Source organism: Pinus tabuliformis, chromosome J, assembly GCF_031772625.1.
Source record: "Pinus tabuliformis cultivar Carrire ecotype Pingquan chromosome J, CPIR1, whole genome shotgun sequence".
NCBI classification, from domain to species: Eukaryota; Viridiplantae; Streptophyta; class Pinopsida; order Pinales; family Pinaceae; genus Pinus; species Pinus tabuliformis.
Window position 1 is genome coordinate 431,930,466 of NC_142295.1, and position 18,055 is coordinate 431,948,520.

The following is an 18,055-nucleotide window of genomic DNA, read 5'->3' on the forward strand; positions in this document are numbered from 1 at the left end:
CATGAGGAATGATGTCTGGGAGATTGTGCCATGACCAAAGGGCAAATCAGTAGTAGGCTCACGCTGGGTGTACAAGGTGAAGCATGGAGCAGATGGGAGTGTGGAGAAGTACAAGGCCAGGTTTGTGGCCAAGGGCTTCTCACAGATTGAGGGCATAGACTATGATGAGACCTTTGCCCCAATAGCACGGTATTCATCCATTAGGACTATTCTGGCACAAGCAACAAAGATGGGGTGGAAGATCCACCAGATGAACATGAAGACAACATTTCTCAACAGAGAGGTTGAGGAGGAGATTTATATGGAGCAGCCAGAGTGGTTTAAGTAGTTCAACAGAGACACACATGTGTGCAAGCTAAAGAGAGCTCTTTGTGGGCTCAAGCAGGCTCTGAGAGCATGGTACACTCGTATTGGCAGCTACCTTTGAGGATTGAGCTTCACTAAGAGTGAGGTGGATGCCAACCTATACTACATCAAGGTTAGAGGGCTTCCGCTCATTCTAGTGCTCTATGTTGACAACCTTATATTGATTGGAGCAAACAACTTGATCTAGGATTGCAAGGAGGACCTTGCAAGGGAGTTGTGAAAATTCTATCACTGCAACAACTGATTTACTTCTCCTACTTATTTCACCATAAGTTATTCATGAAATTACTTCAACAAACATTAAAATAAATACTGCTGCAGATATCACACTGTAATACAAAAACAAACATATGCACAAGAATCAACACATTGACACAATTATTTTGGACTAATGTCCCCAAAAAAACCCAATGTGGGAAAACTGGTGCAGCAAGGGAGGATTTTATTATTCAACAATTTTCTAGTACAACAGGGTGCCAAATTGGCTTACCCACAGATAGACAAATTTCCCAGCACTTCTACTGAACCCAGCGTAGGCCCTACTGACCTTTGTGTCAGCCTGAAACCCTCCGCATCAGCCTACTGAGGCTCTGCGCAGCCTCTCTAGCCTTCTGCGTCACTCCTGTAGCCTCTGCGTGGATGACGCAGGCCTTGTTGGCTCTGCACAATCACTGCTGCCTCTGTGTGACTTCTTCTGGCCCTGCGTCTCTCTCTTCTGCCCCTGCACTGATCTCCTGTCTCTCTATTCCGTACTTGCTGCCTCCTGACTGCTTTCCAGACCACTGGTTCAATTTCTCAGCTAACCCCGCTCCAGAAATTGAACTGACTGGTCTCCCTCAGTGTGTTCTCCAAGTGACCCTCAAGCCTCCTCTTATACTTTTTTCGTTGACAAATCAATGACCGAGATTAAATCCCTAATCAACGACTAAGATTAGATCTGGCTTGATCCATGTCTTTTGGACCATTCTAACATAGTTTCATATTAATACACATTAATATTTTATTTTCCCTAAGTTTAGACTTAGGGACTCCATTAAAAATATTAATTATTTTAATATCTCTTGAACTGTTTAGAATCTGCCTAAATCCTTTCTGGGTATTGGAGATCTCATGTGCCCCAACCTCTCCACCAAATTTCCTGGCTAGAGCACATCCGATGCTACCCCAAATCAACAAGAGTTTGATATGAAGGATATGAGGTTTATGCATTATTTCCTTGGCTTGGAGGTTTGGTAGGGTGATGGTAAGATCTTCGTGAGACAGGGAAAGTACACTACAGAGATTCTCTGAAGATTTCATATGCAGGATTGTAGGCCCATGGCCACGCCTCTAGTCACAAACTGGAGGAAGGTGGATGCTAGTAGAGCAGAGAGGGTGGATGCTACAGTATACAGGCAGCTCATCGGGTGGGTCATTGATGTACTTGGTCAACACATGACCTGGTATTTGTTTTGCAGTCAACCAGCTGAGTCAGTTCATGATGGAACTGACCAGAGTTCACTGGGTTGTTGCAAAGCATGTTTTGAGGTATCTCAGAGGCACAACAAATTATGGATTGTGGTATAAACAGGTTGATGGTGTGAGGCTTGAGGGCTTCATAGATGCAGATTGGGTAGGGAGCTCCACAGATCAAAAGAGTACTTCAGGTGGCATCTTCAGCATTGGGTCAGCAGTTGTTTCCTGGTACAGCAGGAAGCAGAGATCAGTTGCACTCTATTTAGCAAAGTGTCGAGTACATGGTTGTCAATTTGGCAGCATGCAAGGCTATTTGGATGAGGAAGTTGCCTGTGGGACTTTTCAAATAGAGGATGGAGCCTACTGTGATACACTGTGATAATCAGAGTTGCATCAAACTCTCTGAGAACCCAGTGTTTCATGATTGCTCAAAGCATATCGAGATCAGGTATCATCATCTCAGAGATTGTGTGCAGAAAGGGATAGTAAAGCTACCATACATTCCAACAGAGGAGCAGACAGTAGATATCTTGACCAAGGCATTGGCAAGAAGCAGTTTTGTTCATTTCAGAGATAAGTTGGGAGTTGTACAAAATCCCTTCCTCGCTAAGAGGGAGTGTTGAAAAGTGGAGAGTAAAGGTCTTCTTGATTCATGCCTTAGTCAAGATAGACCTCGCTCAAGTCTTCCTTAGCATTAACAAGTTCCTAGAAATTAGAACGAGTCATGAGGCAGGTAACTTATGCGCTAAATTTGGAGGCTCGGTTTTGTGTGTCTCCAAGTGCTAGTTTATTTTTGGAAAGGGGCAAGTGAGAGTCTCAATGTCTAATTGAGGCTAGGACGAGTTACAAGAGTCAGTTTGACTCAGTTAACTAATCAATCACAAGTCCGACTTCTAAAATTAACTTGCCAGATTTAGTTGAGTCAAATTGCATAAAAGGAGGTCGAAAGGCACAATTGTAACATTATTGTTGAGCACGGTTTTTGTGTGAGCTAGTTGTGAGAAGAGTGTACCTAGGAGCAGCCTATACGCAGATCCTTGGCAGAGAATTTCCTTGCATAAGTGCACTAGGATTTAGGAGGAATTCCTAAATAATAGGGGTTGTCCAGCGCTAGGAAATAGGAGCCAGACAGCACAAGGAAATAGGGCGCAGAGGTCGAGTTTTGCAGGGAGATTTCTAGCTTAGTCCAAGCAGTGAGATAAGTTGTATTCTCTGTTGAGACAATTGCCTCGTAAAGAGATCAGATTGCTCTATTTTCTGTCAATAAAACTCTACAGCTAGTAGAGGGTTTTCTCAGTTGGGTTCCCTAGAAAATATTGTGTTATTGTATTGTGTGACTATGTTCTTAATTCTGTGTTTATTCCGCTGCAAACTTTTAGTAGAGAAATTTTAGGTCTTGGTGAATCGAACCAAGTTTCAGTTGGTTCATCAAGCAGCTTCAGAATTTCAAGGAAATTCTACAAGCCCAACTTCTATAGGTGTAGAATCTATTGTACAATCTCTCATATGAAACCTCTCCAATGAACTTTTAGCATATTTAGGTGTCATACAAACACACAATCATCAATCTTCCTAGATTCTACACCTAGGCAATAACGTAGGGGACCTCAATCAGTCCTCAAAAGATTAAGACAAATCAGATTTTATTTTCTAAATTGCGTTGACCTTGTTGCCGCTCATTTTACATGAGCCCCACACGTAAATTTTACATTGTTCTTGTGATTTTTATCACAAAGGCAGATTTACTGGTTAATGAGGCTTTGGATGGCCTACTGGTAATGATGTCTTGAAGATGTTGACTCCGGGAATTCCATTGCAAGGTTGCTTTACAGGTGTTTGATCCCGTCCCCCTCCCTCGAACCCGCTCCCAAAGCGCACTCCCTTCGGGAGCGAATCAGGAGTGACCCCAGGAGCATGCTCCCTAAAAAAAATCGCTCCCTAGCTTTTTTTGCTGATTTTTTTTGCAAACACGTTCCAAATGCAAATTTTTTTCAAAGAAACAAGAATTTTGAGTGGGGCAGCCTCATGATCAAGCCTATGGCCCTAGTATTGATATGCAATTCAAGGTAAAGTGACATTCTCCTTTATCTTTCATTTTCATCATTTTACTTAAATTTTTAACATTTCCATGACGTGACTCAGGATGTTTGAGTGATTCCAACCTCATCGGATTTCATATGGAGAAAGTAGAATTTTAGATCTCACTCAAAATCCAGCAGACTTATCACTTTTTAAAGATTTCAGGATTGGAAGGATTATAATGTTTCCATTGGATTTTATCATGTACTAGGGTATGGAACTCGTATTTAATCAAGAGCACCAATCCCTCTATGTACCTTGATGTTAGTGACATTGGTTGTCGAACTCCTCTATCATGACCCTACTAAAAATGTACCCATCGCTCAAACAAAATCTCGACTTGACATGCTATGTTTTTTCTATCTTATGTTAATGCTTAGAGAGTGATATTAATGACAAAGATCCCAAGATAGGCAATGATTTTGATGATATGTAGGTATTTGTTGTAGCATGATTTTTTTGGATGCTAAGGGCCATCTAGAGCCTGTTTGTTGATGTATTTTCAGTTCAGAGATGGATTGCACTTGATGTTATTTTGGTTATGTGCACCCTTACAGGCTATATAAATCAAAACTTGTAACTTGGGGACCCATGGTTGATGAAGATTGTAACTACTAGATTATTGATGTTATGTGGTTTAATCCATGTTTTTATGCGTTTTATAACTAATTCATCATTCTACATGCTTTTGTTGACATATATGCATCAAAACATATATAAATATATATTATATAAAAACTCACTCCCGAACTAGGAGCTTTTGAAAATGTCGCTCCCCGCTCCCACTCCCAAGTAACCTTGGATCATTCACATACTTTTGGCCAACTCTCCTCTTACACAAGGGGGTTATCCCTAAGAAGCCCTGAGCCTAATAAATGATAGTCACAAGTAATGAGGGTTAGACTTAGAAGGTCAAATTTAATCTCTGACTTATCTTTAAATATCTTTCAGATTTTTAAAACAAATTATTAAAAAGTAGATTTTAAAGTTTTTTTCCATATAGGTCACTGAAAGGGAGACGAGTGCTTAAGCCAGTTTTAGGCAAATTGGGTCAATAGAGCAATATTAATGATTTATTATCTCATGAGATGAGGATAGAACGGAGCTAGAATGAATAAGCTACAGCTATCCTCAATTCTGGCTGCTGCTCCCTTCAGCAACAGTCATGTTACCAGCATTTACATCATTATTACCCAAACTGTTATAGTCTGCACAATGAAATGCATCATTTGTTGCTGCCCTTGGGCAATCTACTGTTGCCCTTGTATGAGCATATTAGTCATTCATTGCTGCTCCAGAATTATTGCCTGCAAGAGATCACCAAGCTCTTGTCCTCCTTGCCCTACCCTGTCTCCCATAGTTGAATGATCGGTGTTCCTTTTTTTTCTCACTGTAACGTTGCTAGTATCTCCTGGAAGTATACAAGGCTCATGCACTCACAAGCCGACAGGATGTACATCTCTGATACCACTATAATGTCCTAGGGTAATTTTTTCTAGGGTTTCCTATTCAAGTTAGGGTTCCCAACATATAAATAAAAAGTACATGGATACAAATAGCTGATATTCCTTCTCATGTTACACAGTTATTCAACAACAATGATATACATGTTGAAATGATAGAAATCTTGAACAGGATTGATTGTCCAATTAACCAAAGATATAAACAGATTATAATTCAATATTGTAGCAAGAACAATAAACTAATCCAGTAAATTCGATTGTTTCCCAAACTAATAGTATTTCTTATTCTATAGAACCTAATTAATTTACCGAGGAAGTTTTGTAACAGTTTGTAGCCTAGAGGAACAAATGCCAATCATGAGTAAGCTGATCTCCTCCCTGCCACCTTGCTGTCTTGGAATCTCACTTCCCTGTTGCCAGCCGCAACTCTATACTGGCTGAATCTTCTGAGCAGAATGAATTCTAAATCAGTGACGGAGAGATACCACCGACCTGTCCTAGATTGCCACCAAATTCTGCTTGAAATGCCACCGAATGACTTCCGAACAGCCACAGCATTGATCTCGGAATGCCACTGGAACGATCTCCGGAAGCTACGAATCTTCGCCCCCAAGATGCCACAGAACCCACCGAGTTTGCCTCAGACTACAAACCTTTGTGGCAGAGATGCCACAGAACCCTAGTATGCGAGCCTCAGATGTGCCCCGAAGTTGCCTCAGAAGTTTTCCTCAGAGGTGCCACGATTTACCTTGGAATTTTCTAGGATTTATTATTTGATCAACAAATGCCAGCTCCCACAATTTCCAAACAAAGAGTAACAGAAGATATATGGAGAAAGGTTACTAATTAGGGTGGAATCTTTCACCACTGGAATTAGTAGAAGAAAGGGTCTTAAAACCCTCAGAGCCACAATTGAAGAAAACAGATATATTTGATCCAAAGCGATGATGATCATTTGATTCCAACTTGTCCTCTATTTATAGATTTCTTCATGGGCTTCCAAATGTGAGGTGTTGTGGATGCAACCCCCAATTTTGAGTTTCTTGCCCAGCTGACCCACCATTTACACAATGTTGCCCCAATATTGGAAAAAATGGGTTTTACCCCTTTGTCAAGACTATAGCCTACAGGGTTGGATAGGCTATTTCGTCCTTCCTTAGCCAATCAATTGGGAGAGGAAATTACAATATAGTGAGAACAAATGTAATAAGCACGGCTATGGCAACTCAAAAAACAGGATTTTCCAACCAAACTAATATAGAAGGTGTTGCAGTAGCACTCAATAGTGTTATACCGTGTATTTCTCAAGCACTAGTTGTATAGTGTTAAAGAGGCATCCATTCAAAATTTCAAACATATTCAAAGGCATTGATGATCATAGGTATAAATAACCTTACAATTCCATTGATGATTGTTAATTTTATGGTTTGTTCTAGGTTTAGAGCAGTTTACTTATCTTTCTTATTATTATCCACAGATTAGCAATCACATCAGCATAAAGTAAACTGCAGATAGAACATAAATATAAATCGCAGAAGACAAGCCAAGACAAGAGACACAAGATGTGGCAACTAGCCAGGGACAAACCCCAATATGGGGAAACCCTTTGATCAAATCTTCTTTTATCTTCAATAATTCAGCAGAGAGAAATAGTACATAAATCTGATTTACATCAGCAGCAGCAAACCCTAGATCAGCGGCATCAGCATCATCGGCATCAGTATCATTGGCAACAACCGGCATCATCGTCATCAGCATCACCGGCATCATCGGCTTCACCGGCGTCATCGGCATCACCGGCGTCATCGGCATCACCAGCATCATCGGCTTCACCGGCATCATCGCCTTCACTGGCATCGTCAGCATCACCGGCATCATCGGCTTCAGCTTCACCGACATCACCTTAGGATCTCTCCTCCTACTAAAACCCAAAGACAAGTAGAGAGAGGAATTGATCCAAGTGTTGTAGAAATGACTTGAAGTCCTATTCTATCTATATTAAAACGTAGAGGTTGAATAGACATGACGTTTGGGCTTCTTGAGCCTACATAAGTTGTAGGTCGGCTTGATAATAATTCCATAATCAAAATAAATTCATATCTCCATGAATACTTATCGGAATCAGATGATCTTTAGATCAATCCTACACCTCTCGACGAGAGAAATCTAATAAAAATATTATCAGCCATGAATAAGATGACCCACATGAAGTTTGGCCCTAGTTGCCATTTTTAACACTCCCTCTCAACTAGGGAGAACTTCATCTGGAATCTGTCTATCGATCGCTACTATTCATCCATCAAATGCACTGCCCTGTATAGCCTGACCCTTGCCCTACTCTGCTCTATTCTACCTGTTCTGCTTTGTCTTGTTCTACCCTGTATTGATCTGTACTGCTCTGCTCTGCTTTGTTCTGTTCTGCTCTGCTTTTGTCCGAATTATGAAGAAGAAGAAATGATCGAGGATGTATCATACTGACTCAAAGTCAGTCTCAGAGTATGTACCACTGGTCCCAGACTAGTCTCAACCAACCCGAAGTCAGCGTCATAGTGAGTACAACTCCTACCACTAGTCCCAGACCAGTATCATCCTCCACTGACTCAAAGTCAGTCTCAGAGTGCATACCACTGGTCCTAGACCAGTCTCAACCGACCCGAAGTCAGCGTCATAGTAGGTACCACTCCTACCACTGGTCCCAGACCAGTATCGCAGTCTCAAAGAGTGTACCACTAGTCCCAAACCAGTCTCAACCGACCTGAAGTCAGTGTCATAGTATGTACCACTCTCACTGGTCCCAGAACAATACTGCACTGACCAAAGGTCAGTCTCAGAGTATATACCACTAGTCCCAGACTAGTCTCAACCGACCCGAAGTCAGCATCATAGTGGGTACAACTCCTACCACTGGTCCCAGACCAGTATCGTAGTCTCAGAGAGTGTACCACTGGTCCCAGACCAGTCTCAACCGACCCGAAGTCAACACCATAGTATGTACCACTCTCACTGGTCCCAGACCAGTACTGCAATGACCAGAGGTCAGTCTTAGAGTATGTACCACTGGTCCCAGACCAGTTTCAACCGACCCAAAGTCAGGATCATAGTGGGTACAACTCCTACCACTGCTCCTAGACCAGTATCGCAGTCTCAGAGAGTGTACCACTGGTCCTAGACCAGTCTCAACCGACCCGAAGTCAGTGTCATAGTATGTACCACTCTCACTGGTCCAAAAGCAGTACTGCACTAACCAGAGGTCCGTCTCAGAGTATGTACCACTGGTCCCAGACCAATCTCAACCGACCCGAAGTCAGCATCATAGTAGGTACAACTCCTACCACTGGTCCCAAACCAGTATCATTGATCCCAGATCAATGAAGGTCATCCTAGCATAGGAAGTACGGTAGATATAGCGATGCATCCATCGGTACTACTATGGTCCCTATCCTCATTTCCCTGCTCATTGATCAGATGAGAGGTACTTCCCATGAGTCCTAGACTGGATGGGTAGGATGCCTCGACAAAAGAACTTAATCAATCCTGTCCTCACAGGAGAACTAATCATCCTGCTACACAATCGCCATGGAGAACACATCATCCAGGCCTCACAGGAGAGCTAATCATCTTGCTACATAATCGTCATGGAGAACACATCATCCAGACCTCACAGGAGAACTAATCATCCTGCTACATAGTCGTCATGGATAAGACATCATCCAGACCTCACAGGAGAACTAATCATCCTGCTACACAGGAGAGAGAATCATCCTGTCCCACAAGAGAGTGAATCATCTTGTTCATAATGCGCACCACCAGGGGAGGGTGAGTCACCTTGTGGTCGTATGTTGCTCCAGTAAGAACCACAAGCCCCCAGAGCTCCTAGAGCTCAAAGTATGCAACATGTAGGACCCTTTTACAAGGGTCTCTCGACGACTCCCAGTCGTTCGGGAAAATCACAAATTTGATCTTACCCCGGGGCTCTGACATGTACATCATCTTAGTGCGATGGAGCCTCCTTGCTCATCGACTTACCATATCCCAGATAAGGCAGTATCTGATGTCTATCTGCTGGAGCAATCATCGAATACGGGATTCCTCAATAATCGAATCCCACCTCTGGTTGTCACAGAGAATCACAGTGGTATTCATCATGTGTACTCACTGAAGAGTTTCCACAACCAGGCAACTTCATACGAGGTCATACTCGTAGTTATGTATCCAGTCTCGGCGGTACTTATAACAACCGATTTCTGCTTCCTTCTCATCCATGATATCAAAGTAGAATCCAAAGAGAACCAGCACTGAGAAGTGCTCTAGTGATCCTCCACAATGCCTGCCCAGTCAGCATTCGAATAATCATGCAATTTTCATATTTCCGACAGTGTATCTCAATCCATGAGAGATTGTGCCCCGAAGATATCTCAGAGGATTCTTGGCACCAATCCAGTGAGGCTCAACCAAATATGAGCTCACCATGCTAACTACAAAACATATGTCCGGACGGAAGTTCACCAAGAACATCAACGTGATTGAGTTTATGAAACTCAGAGGCATTTCCCAAATCTGGTCCGACATCACTACCATATAACTTCTGAAAGTTAATATCCTTGAGGTAGTCACAGGCTTGCAGTTTATCATTCCACATTCGGAATCCAACTCCCTCTTACTTCTGCAAATGAGAGGGTCTGCACCTGTCAGAAATAGGTCATCCTTATGAGGTGCCAGTATGAGATGTTGTAGATCTGATACCAAAAATATAAATATACCCAAGAATAACAAGATAGAAATAGATAGAAATGCTTCTTTATTGATCAAACCCTTAAGGTAGGGCAACACCATACATTCACTCCTTAAGGAAGGAGAATACTCCACAAGCCATATGCCTGTTCATACAATAATTCTTCACTCTCTCCATGTGGAGTCTCTAGCCTCTATATAGGCCTCATACATACAATACCATGGGTCATTACCATGGTTCCCTCATATCATCAACTAATACCATGGGCCCATTACATTATTATTAACTACATGTGGTCCCTTACATGATATGGGTTAACCACCTTATTTATTACTATGGCCCATCTCATTATTACATTATTACCTTGGGTACCTCCCTTGGTACCCCATATTATCCCCCCTAGGTATATAACATTCCACCCCCCTAAGCATGTTTCATCCCCGAAACATGGGAAGAACATAAATAATAAGATCTACTCAAAAGAGTAGTCCACTGATACCATGCACGTGCATCTAGCCATCCAAGAGAAAGGTGAACCATCGATCTCGCTGGTGCCTCGCTCGCTTGAGATGGAAGTTGACCGTGGCAGCTCTTCTGTGTGTAGTAGGTGGATCTTCTCTCCTCGCTATCCGTCATACGGGGGTTGTTGTCCTTGTGACTACTTGGTTTCCATCTTGATGGTTGTCTTGCGGGGTGATGTGGGTGATGATATGTTGAAGTTTTAACCCACGATGTCTTTTTCTTTAATTCACCCTGCTGTGGTACCTGTTGTGGTGTCTTCTTTTCCAATATGACTTCAACCACTGAACCCTCATCAGATGTGTCAGCACCTGTTACCTTTTCGGCTTCAGCCTCTGTTTGTGTTTGATTATCGACCATCAACTGCTCATCATCTGATATGTCAGTCCCTGGAACATCTTCTGCGTCAACCTCTGTGGACTCTACCTGTTTATTGATGGAAATATCCTGTAATGTAATTTTCTTCTTTTTATACCAGAGCTTCAGGAATTTCTTCTGCACATTAATATTGATAGTACCCACAGATTCCATCCAAGGATATCCAAAACAACATCCATATTATCTGTCTTTGAAACATAAAAATCACCATGCAACACATACTTATCCATAGAAACCTTCAAATCCTTATACACTTGAACATCCTCATTATCAATCTGTGCAGTTTCAATGTGTTTTGCTGGAACTTGCAATCTTTTTGCCAAATTAATACTTATAAGATTTTGCTTGCAACTAGGATTTATAGACACAACGATTTTCTCCTTCTGAATCAATCCATGAACCTGCAATAAAGATATACCAGTAGAAAATAACCCCATATGTTTCTCTTTATCTTGTTTTCTAGTATGAGACCATGGGTCTAAAAGGAATTTTTCAAATTCTTCATGAGGCAGATTGTAACACTTCGATTGGTTAAGTAATCCCCACCATGTGGCCGCCTCATCTCTAAAATCCTCCACTGCCCATAATTTCCAATTGTTTTTCCATACCCACTTTTTTTGTTTTATGTATTCTTCAATAGTAGGACCACTATCTTTTCCTGTAAAATAAAGAACCTTGATAGAAGCCATGAAGAGAGTTTTGAAAAAACACTTACTTGGCGAAAATTTGAAATTGTCACAGTTTAGTGAATATTGCTCAAATCCTTATGATGACCTGTTTTTGGAAATGGAACAACCATTCTACATCTGCCCATGTGATAAAAATTTTGATCCAGGCAATGAAATTTCAAATTTGCGCTGCAACTCTCCCGCCGTCACCAAAATTTCTGCAAAAAAGAGCTGATTTTAAATCAGCGATATCTCCCTCATCCGGACTCCGATTCGACTGATTTTTTTTTTTTAATTGGGTAATTTTTCTCAAAAAATTCAGATCTACAATTAGATTTTGTAGATCTTGCACCAGGACGTCTAGATCTGCGCCGCAAACTCGCTGCCCCGAAAAATTGTCTACAACACCACTGATTTTTAGATCAGTGATATCTCCTTCATCCGGACTCCGATTCAACCGATTTTTTTTTTTTGAAATTGGCTATTTTTTCACAAAGAATACAGATCTACAATTAGATTTTGCAGATCTTTCACCAAAACATACAGATCTGATCTGCAAACTCGCAGCCCCTGAAATCCTGCAAAAATTTAAAAAAAAAAAATTCTCCACTTTTGTGCCCAAGAAAGTGCTCTGATACCACTTGTTATAGATCTGATACCAAAAATATAAATATATCCAAGAATAACAAGATAGAAATAACCCAAGAATAACAAGATAGAAATAGATAGAAATGCTTCTTTATTGATCAAACCCTTAAGGTAAGGCAACACCATACATTCACTCCTTAAAGAAGGAGAATACTCCACAAGCCATATGCCTGTTCATACAATAATCCTTCACTCTCTCCATGTGGAGTCTCTAGCCTCTATATAGGCCTCATACATACAATACCATGGGTCATTACCATGGTTCTCTCATATCATCAACTAATACCATGGGCCCATTACATTATTATTAACTACATGTGGTCCCTTACATGATATGGGTTAACCACCTTATTTATTACTATGGCCCATCTCATTATTACATTATTACCTTGGGTACCTCCCTTGGTACCCCATATTATCCCCCCTAGGTATATAACATGAGAGGTCTATCATCCACAACCTTCAGATAATGGTTTGGATCGGTTTCACTCCTAATGAATCTCAGCTTTATCAAACAGCTATCAATCCTCTCATACTATGCCCGGGGTGTTTTGCTTCAAGCCATAGAGGGCTTTCTTCCACCTATATACATGAGATTCACGTTCATGAATCTCAAACTCCACGGGTTGTTCCAAACCTGTGGACCTGTTACATGAGGGGAATGGTCCCCTTGTAAGATTTTCCTTCGGTACATCTCAGACATGTACCTTCATGCTCTTTTTGAATTCAAGCATCCCTGTCACCATCTGACTCATTGACCTCAGGTGTTGTGTCAATGGACATGGTCCCCAATGGACTTCCTGCAACTTGATACAACCCTGAACTCAAAAACATCTTTGAAAAAATCTATTTTCAAACACGTACCTTTCCATCGATGAGTGCCACCCTGTAACCTTTGACTTCCATTGCTGAAATGGACACCAGGTTCTTCTTGCGATCAGGTACATAAAATAGATTCTGTAAATGAATCGAGTTACCTTCATTCAATTGAGGGGTAACATTCCCTACACCCTTAGATCTGAACTTCCCAATGAAGTGATCTTTAAGTAGGCCATCAGAAACTTCCGCTGCGCCATTCTGATAATATTCTCTGCTTCCACTTCACCCTCGGTGAATTTGAACCCATTGATCCTTTTGTCTTGTCCCAACTGTTGTCGGTGATTGCTCTTTCACTCTTGCTTGGGCATTGTCTTCACCTCAACTCCGATACCATGTTAATTTTATGGTTTGTTCTAGGCTTAGAACAGTTTACTTATCTTTCTTATTATTATCCACAGATTAGCAATCACATCAGCATAAAGTAAACTGCAGATAGAACATAAATATAAATCGCAAAAGACAAGCCAAGACAAGAGACACAAGATGTGGCAACTAGCCAGGGACAAATCCCAATATGGGGAAACCCTTTGATCAAATCTTCTTTTATCTTCAATAATTCAGCAAAGAGAAATAGTACATAAATCTGATTTACATCAGCAGCAGTAAACCCTAGATCAGCGACATCAGCATCATCAGCATCAGTATCGTCGGCATCAGCCGGCATCATCATCATCAGCATCACCGGCATCATCGGCATCACCAGCATCATCGGCATCACCGGCATCATCGGCTTCACCAGCATCATCAGCGTCACCGACATCATCAACTATCGGCATCATCGGCTTCACCAGCATCATCAGCGTCACCGACATCATCAACTATCGGCATCACTGGCCTCATCGGCTTCACCGGCGTCATCGGCTTCACCGGCGTCATTGGCATCACCGACATCATCGGCTTCACCGGCATCACCGGCATCATCGGCTTCACCAGCATCATCGACTTCACCAGCATCATCGGCATCGTCGGCTTCACCGGCATCACCTTAGGATCTCTCCTCCTACTAAAACCCAAAGACAAGTAGAGAGAGGAAGAGATCCAAGTGTGTGTAGAAATGACTTGAAATCCTCTTCTATTTATACTAAAACGTAGAGGTTGAAGAGACATGACGTTTGGGCTTCTTGAACCTACATAAGTTGTAGGTCAGCTTGATAATAATTCCATAATCAAAATAAATTCATATCTCCATGAATACTTATCGGAATCGGATGATCTTTAGATCGATCCTACACCTCTTGACGAGAGGAATCTAATAAAAATATTATCAGCCATGAATAAGATGACCCACATGAAGTTTGGCCCTAGTTGCCATTTTTAACAATGATCATATCTATAAACCAAATTCCATTTTTCTTGACTCATAATGAGATTTCTCAGTTCATCTTCCCCGATAAATTTTCCCCAGAAAATGCATTTACACATGGACCCTTTAAAGTGATAGAAAACAACTTGGGGTTAAAACTTTAGTGCACCTAGTAGCAAGCATTGGAACAAAGCAAGGGCATTGTCTAGAGATTTTTGTTAGCATTTGCATAAACCCAAGCCTAGGGGTGTTTGCCCTTCGAATGACTTGCTATTGAATTTCACTGTCCAATTTGACATGCTTCCTCGTACACATAGCTAAGTATGCCAGCTTGTGGTTTTTTACCAAAAAGTTTGATTGCAAATTAGATTTTGATGCTACACTTAAATAAATAAGTGTACTAGATTCATTGTCAATAATAAAAAGATATGAAGTTGGATAGGATTGGTTCTTGTCAAAGAATTTCAGGAAATAACTGAAATGGTTTGATCTTCATAAAATCCCCAATCACTAGCTCACTGGGTTCACGTGCAATGAGATAGGTCAATCACAGACTGATTTTGTTGCCGAGGGAAGCATACAAACAGCATAGCTGTTTCTGAGACTTCAACCCTTTGTTAAGGAATTGTTTCCAATCCATTGTGGACCTCCTAAGCCACAATAAGAACATAGGTGCCTAATAAACATGAAATTATGTTTGAATCCTAAGCTTTGCCAGCTCAAAATGAATAAATAAAATGGAAACATGTAACATTATTCTAATAAAGTTGGTCCATTTTTTTCAACGGAGTTGAGCTTTTACAGAGAAAACAGTGACATCTGAAGCCACCCAACAAGGTTCCGTTCTGTAAGAGACATTGAACAATAAGCAAATGGGGTAGTCTTTGGTGATTTTGACAGAAGAGCAACCCTGTCACAGGAGATTAGCCAAAAGAAGGAATTCCTTATGTTCAGTGGTTCACCTCTCAAAGGCCATTTCATCTGCACATGTGGACCACTTGTGGTACCCGACCTCTTTGGGCCAATTGTTATGCTTTAGGAAGCACTTTCACAAAAAAACTGGTGCATTTCGGGTTTTCTAACAGATAAATATATTAAAGGTGGGTTTTAAGCCAGACCAATCAAAATCTATGAACATGCCATGAAGCAACAGCGATCCAGGTTCATGAAGTATTTCAATCTGCCAGTAAGAAATTGAAGCATTTATACATGTCCTGTGTATCAAGTTACTAATTTATGAAAAGTGACTGGTTGTTTGGGATGATTCCATAGGACCTAGATCTGGTTAATGGTCTTCCTAACCATTAACCCAAGATTCTTCTGTCAATTCAGAAATCAAATAGCACACCAGAAAAAACTTTAATTGGGACGCAGAGAGATGTCTTCTAGATTAATGTTACCTGCAAGGACTTTGACTAAGAGTCCCATGATGCTGTAAGCTGCTGAGGATAACACCATGCAAAGCACTCCCGCGTGCTTTCCATTCCAGATCTTCTGGTAAAGTTTATCTAACCATTTAATGCCGTATGGATTCACAGTTTCGAAAAATTCAAGATCCTTCCTGTACTCTGCGCTCGTTGGGTTTTCCAAATCCATATTTTCAATTGAACGGGGAATTGGTGTGGTGCGCTTCGGTCGTTTGAGCGGAGAACTGTGATGCGTGTAACTGCAAATGCAAATGTAGTATTCCGTCAGCCGGCGTTGAAATATTCGGAGTTACATGTTCAGTGGAAAAAGTGTTTGAATATTTTAATCTTTGTCAAACTCTCATCAACTCCCTCCGTTGTGGAAATGAAATGAAATGATATCATATTTAATGTTTACGAAAACTAAAACTGCTTTTGTTTTTTTTTCAATTTTTCTTTTATTAAATTGATTATTAGTTGGCCAACTTTTTAGAAGTGCTTTCATTAAAAAGACAATGCCAAGGAACCAATGTTACTGTTTTTGTTTTTTTTCAATTTTTCTTTTATTAAATTGATTATTAGTTGGCCCAACTTTTTAGGAGTGCTTTCGTTGAAAAGACAATGCCAAGGAACCAATGCTAACATATTCCCATAATTCTCTCTGATGTCTCTGAACGCATCACATTCCAAAATGAAATGTTTTTCCAATTCTACTGCCCTAGACATGTAAAATGTACACTCGTTCTTCCCAAACTTCTTTCAACCTTTTCCACCGTTATGTTTCACACCGAAGTTGATGCGAATTGGTTCTTAATTGAGCAATAACAACCTTGCCCTCCACGGATGCTAGCTCCAATATACTATTTTTGTTGGAGATCACACATAGGGTTGAATCCCTCAATATAGTACTTATTCTTTCTACCCAACTCTTTTCCCCAAACTTTTCCATAACAAAAAATTTTAGCTCCTTGCTATTTGTGGGATAAGCATTGAGGTAGATATTCCATTTTTGCGGCCATGTGTAGTTTTGTTTCATCGTTCTCTTTCTTTCACTCAAGCCTTCATTGAAGATAACACTAGGGCATCTATCTACTCTCATGTGCTCAATTCTTTTAAGATATCTTATGAGTTGCACCATAGCAATTGCTTTGATGGGAGTTGCTCATGTTTCACTCAACATTATCTCTTAAAGAACCGAACTTTTTATCTTGAACTTGTTCATGATCAAGCATTTTTTGGATTATTGAACTGAGACTTTTGTGATCCATATCAATTTTTTTGGAGAATCTTCGGCGAAAATCACATAGAAAAACTTATGTCGACGCGTTTCAAACCATCCAGTGTGGTTCATCGTCAAGACAAGTTGAATGAGCAGATCTCATTTAGCACATTAAATAGACAGGGCAGAGAATCCATGACTCAACGGCTAAAAAATAACAGCTAGAAATGACATGATAACGGCTAGTTTGACCAAGATAAAGGGAAATTAATAATAATAATATTATTATTATCAATAATATTTTCTTTTAAGATTAATAATAAGTAAATAAAAAATTAATAATTTCAAATATGTTGAAAAAATTAAAATGAATTAAATTAAAAATTATATAAAATGAACTACTTTTAAAAAATTTAATAGTTAGTTATAAACTCAAACATATTATAATTATTATTAATAATATTTTCTTTTAAAATTAAAATTAATAATAAGTAAATTAAAAAATAAATAATTTCAAATATGTTGAAAAAATTAAAATGAATTAAATTAAAAATTATATAAAATGAATTACTTTTAATTTATTTTATTTTTTTTTCTCAATTTGTTTCCATTTTGAGACGGGAGTGTTGCTAACCCACAATTCACACTCATACAGCATCATTGGACAAACTAGGAGTTCAAAAAGCACTTTAACCGTTTTCCAATTCCATAATTTTGCCTCTCTACATCTGTTTTGAAGAGCATATAATGCTTTCCACCCTCCTAAAATTCTCTTCGTTCTGCAGTCCTCCCAATTAAGCTTGTTAAAATCAATCCTGAAGTACTTGTACTCATTTACTTCTTCAACAATGTTGCATTCAAAGAAGAACTTATACTAGCTCTCCTTCCTTTTATTAGAGAAAATCATTATTGTGAAACAAGGTGTTGGAAAATACCAAAT

General features: G+C 40.2%; 1 protein-coding gene across 1 annotated transcript in view; it reads right to left on the reverse strand.

The window, feature by feature from the left end:
• Positions 1-16,265, reverse strand: part of LOC149227656 (uncharacterized) — a 453,281-nt gene extending 437,016 nt beyond the window's left edge. The window contains exon 1 of the mRNA XM_089375544.1: positions 15,891-16,265. Within this exon, the coding sequence (XP_089231670.1) occupies positions 15,891-16,086 (196 nt within the window). The 5' untranslated portion in view covers positions 16,087-16,265. The remainder of the gene's footprint in view (positions 1-15,890) is intronic.
• Positions 16,266-18,055: the final 1,790 nt, after the last annotated feature.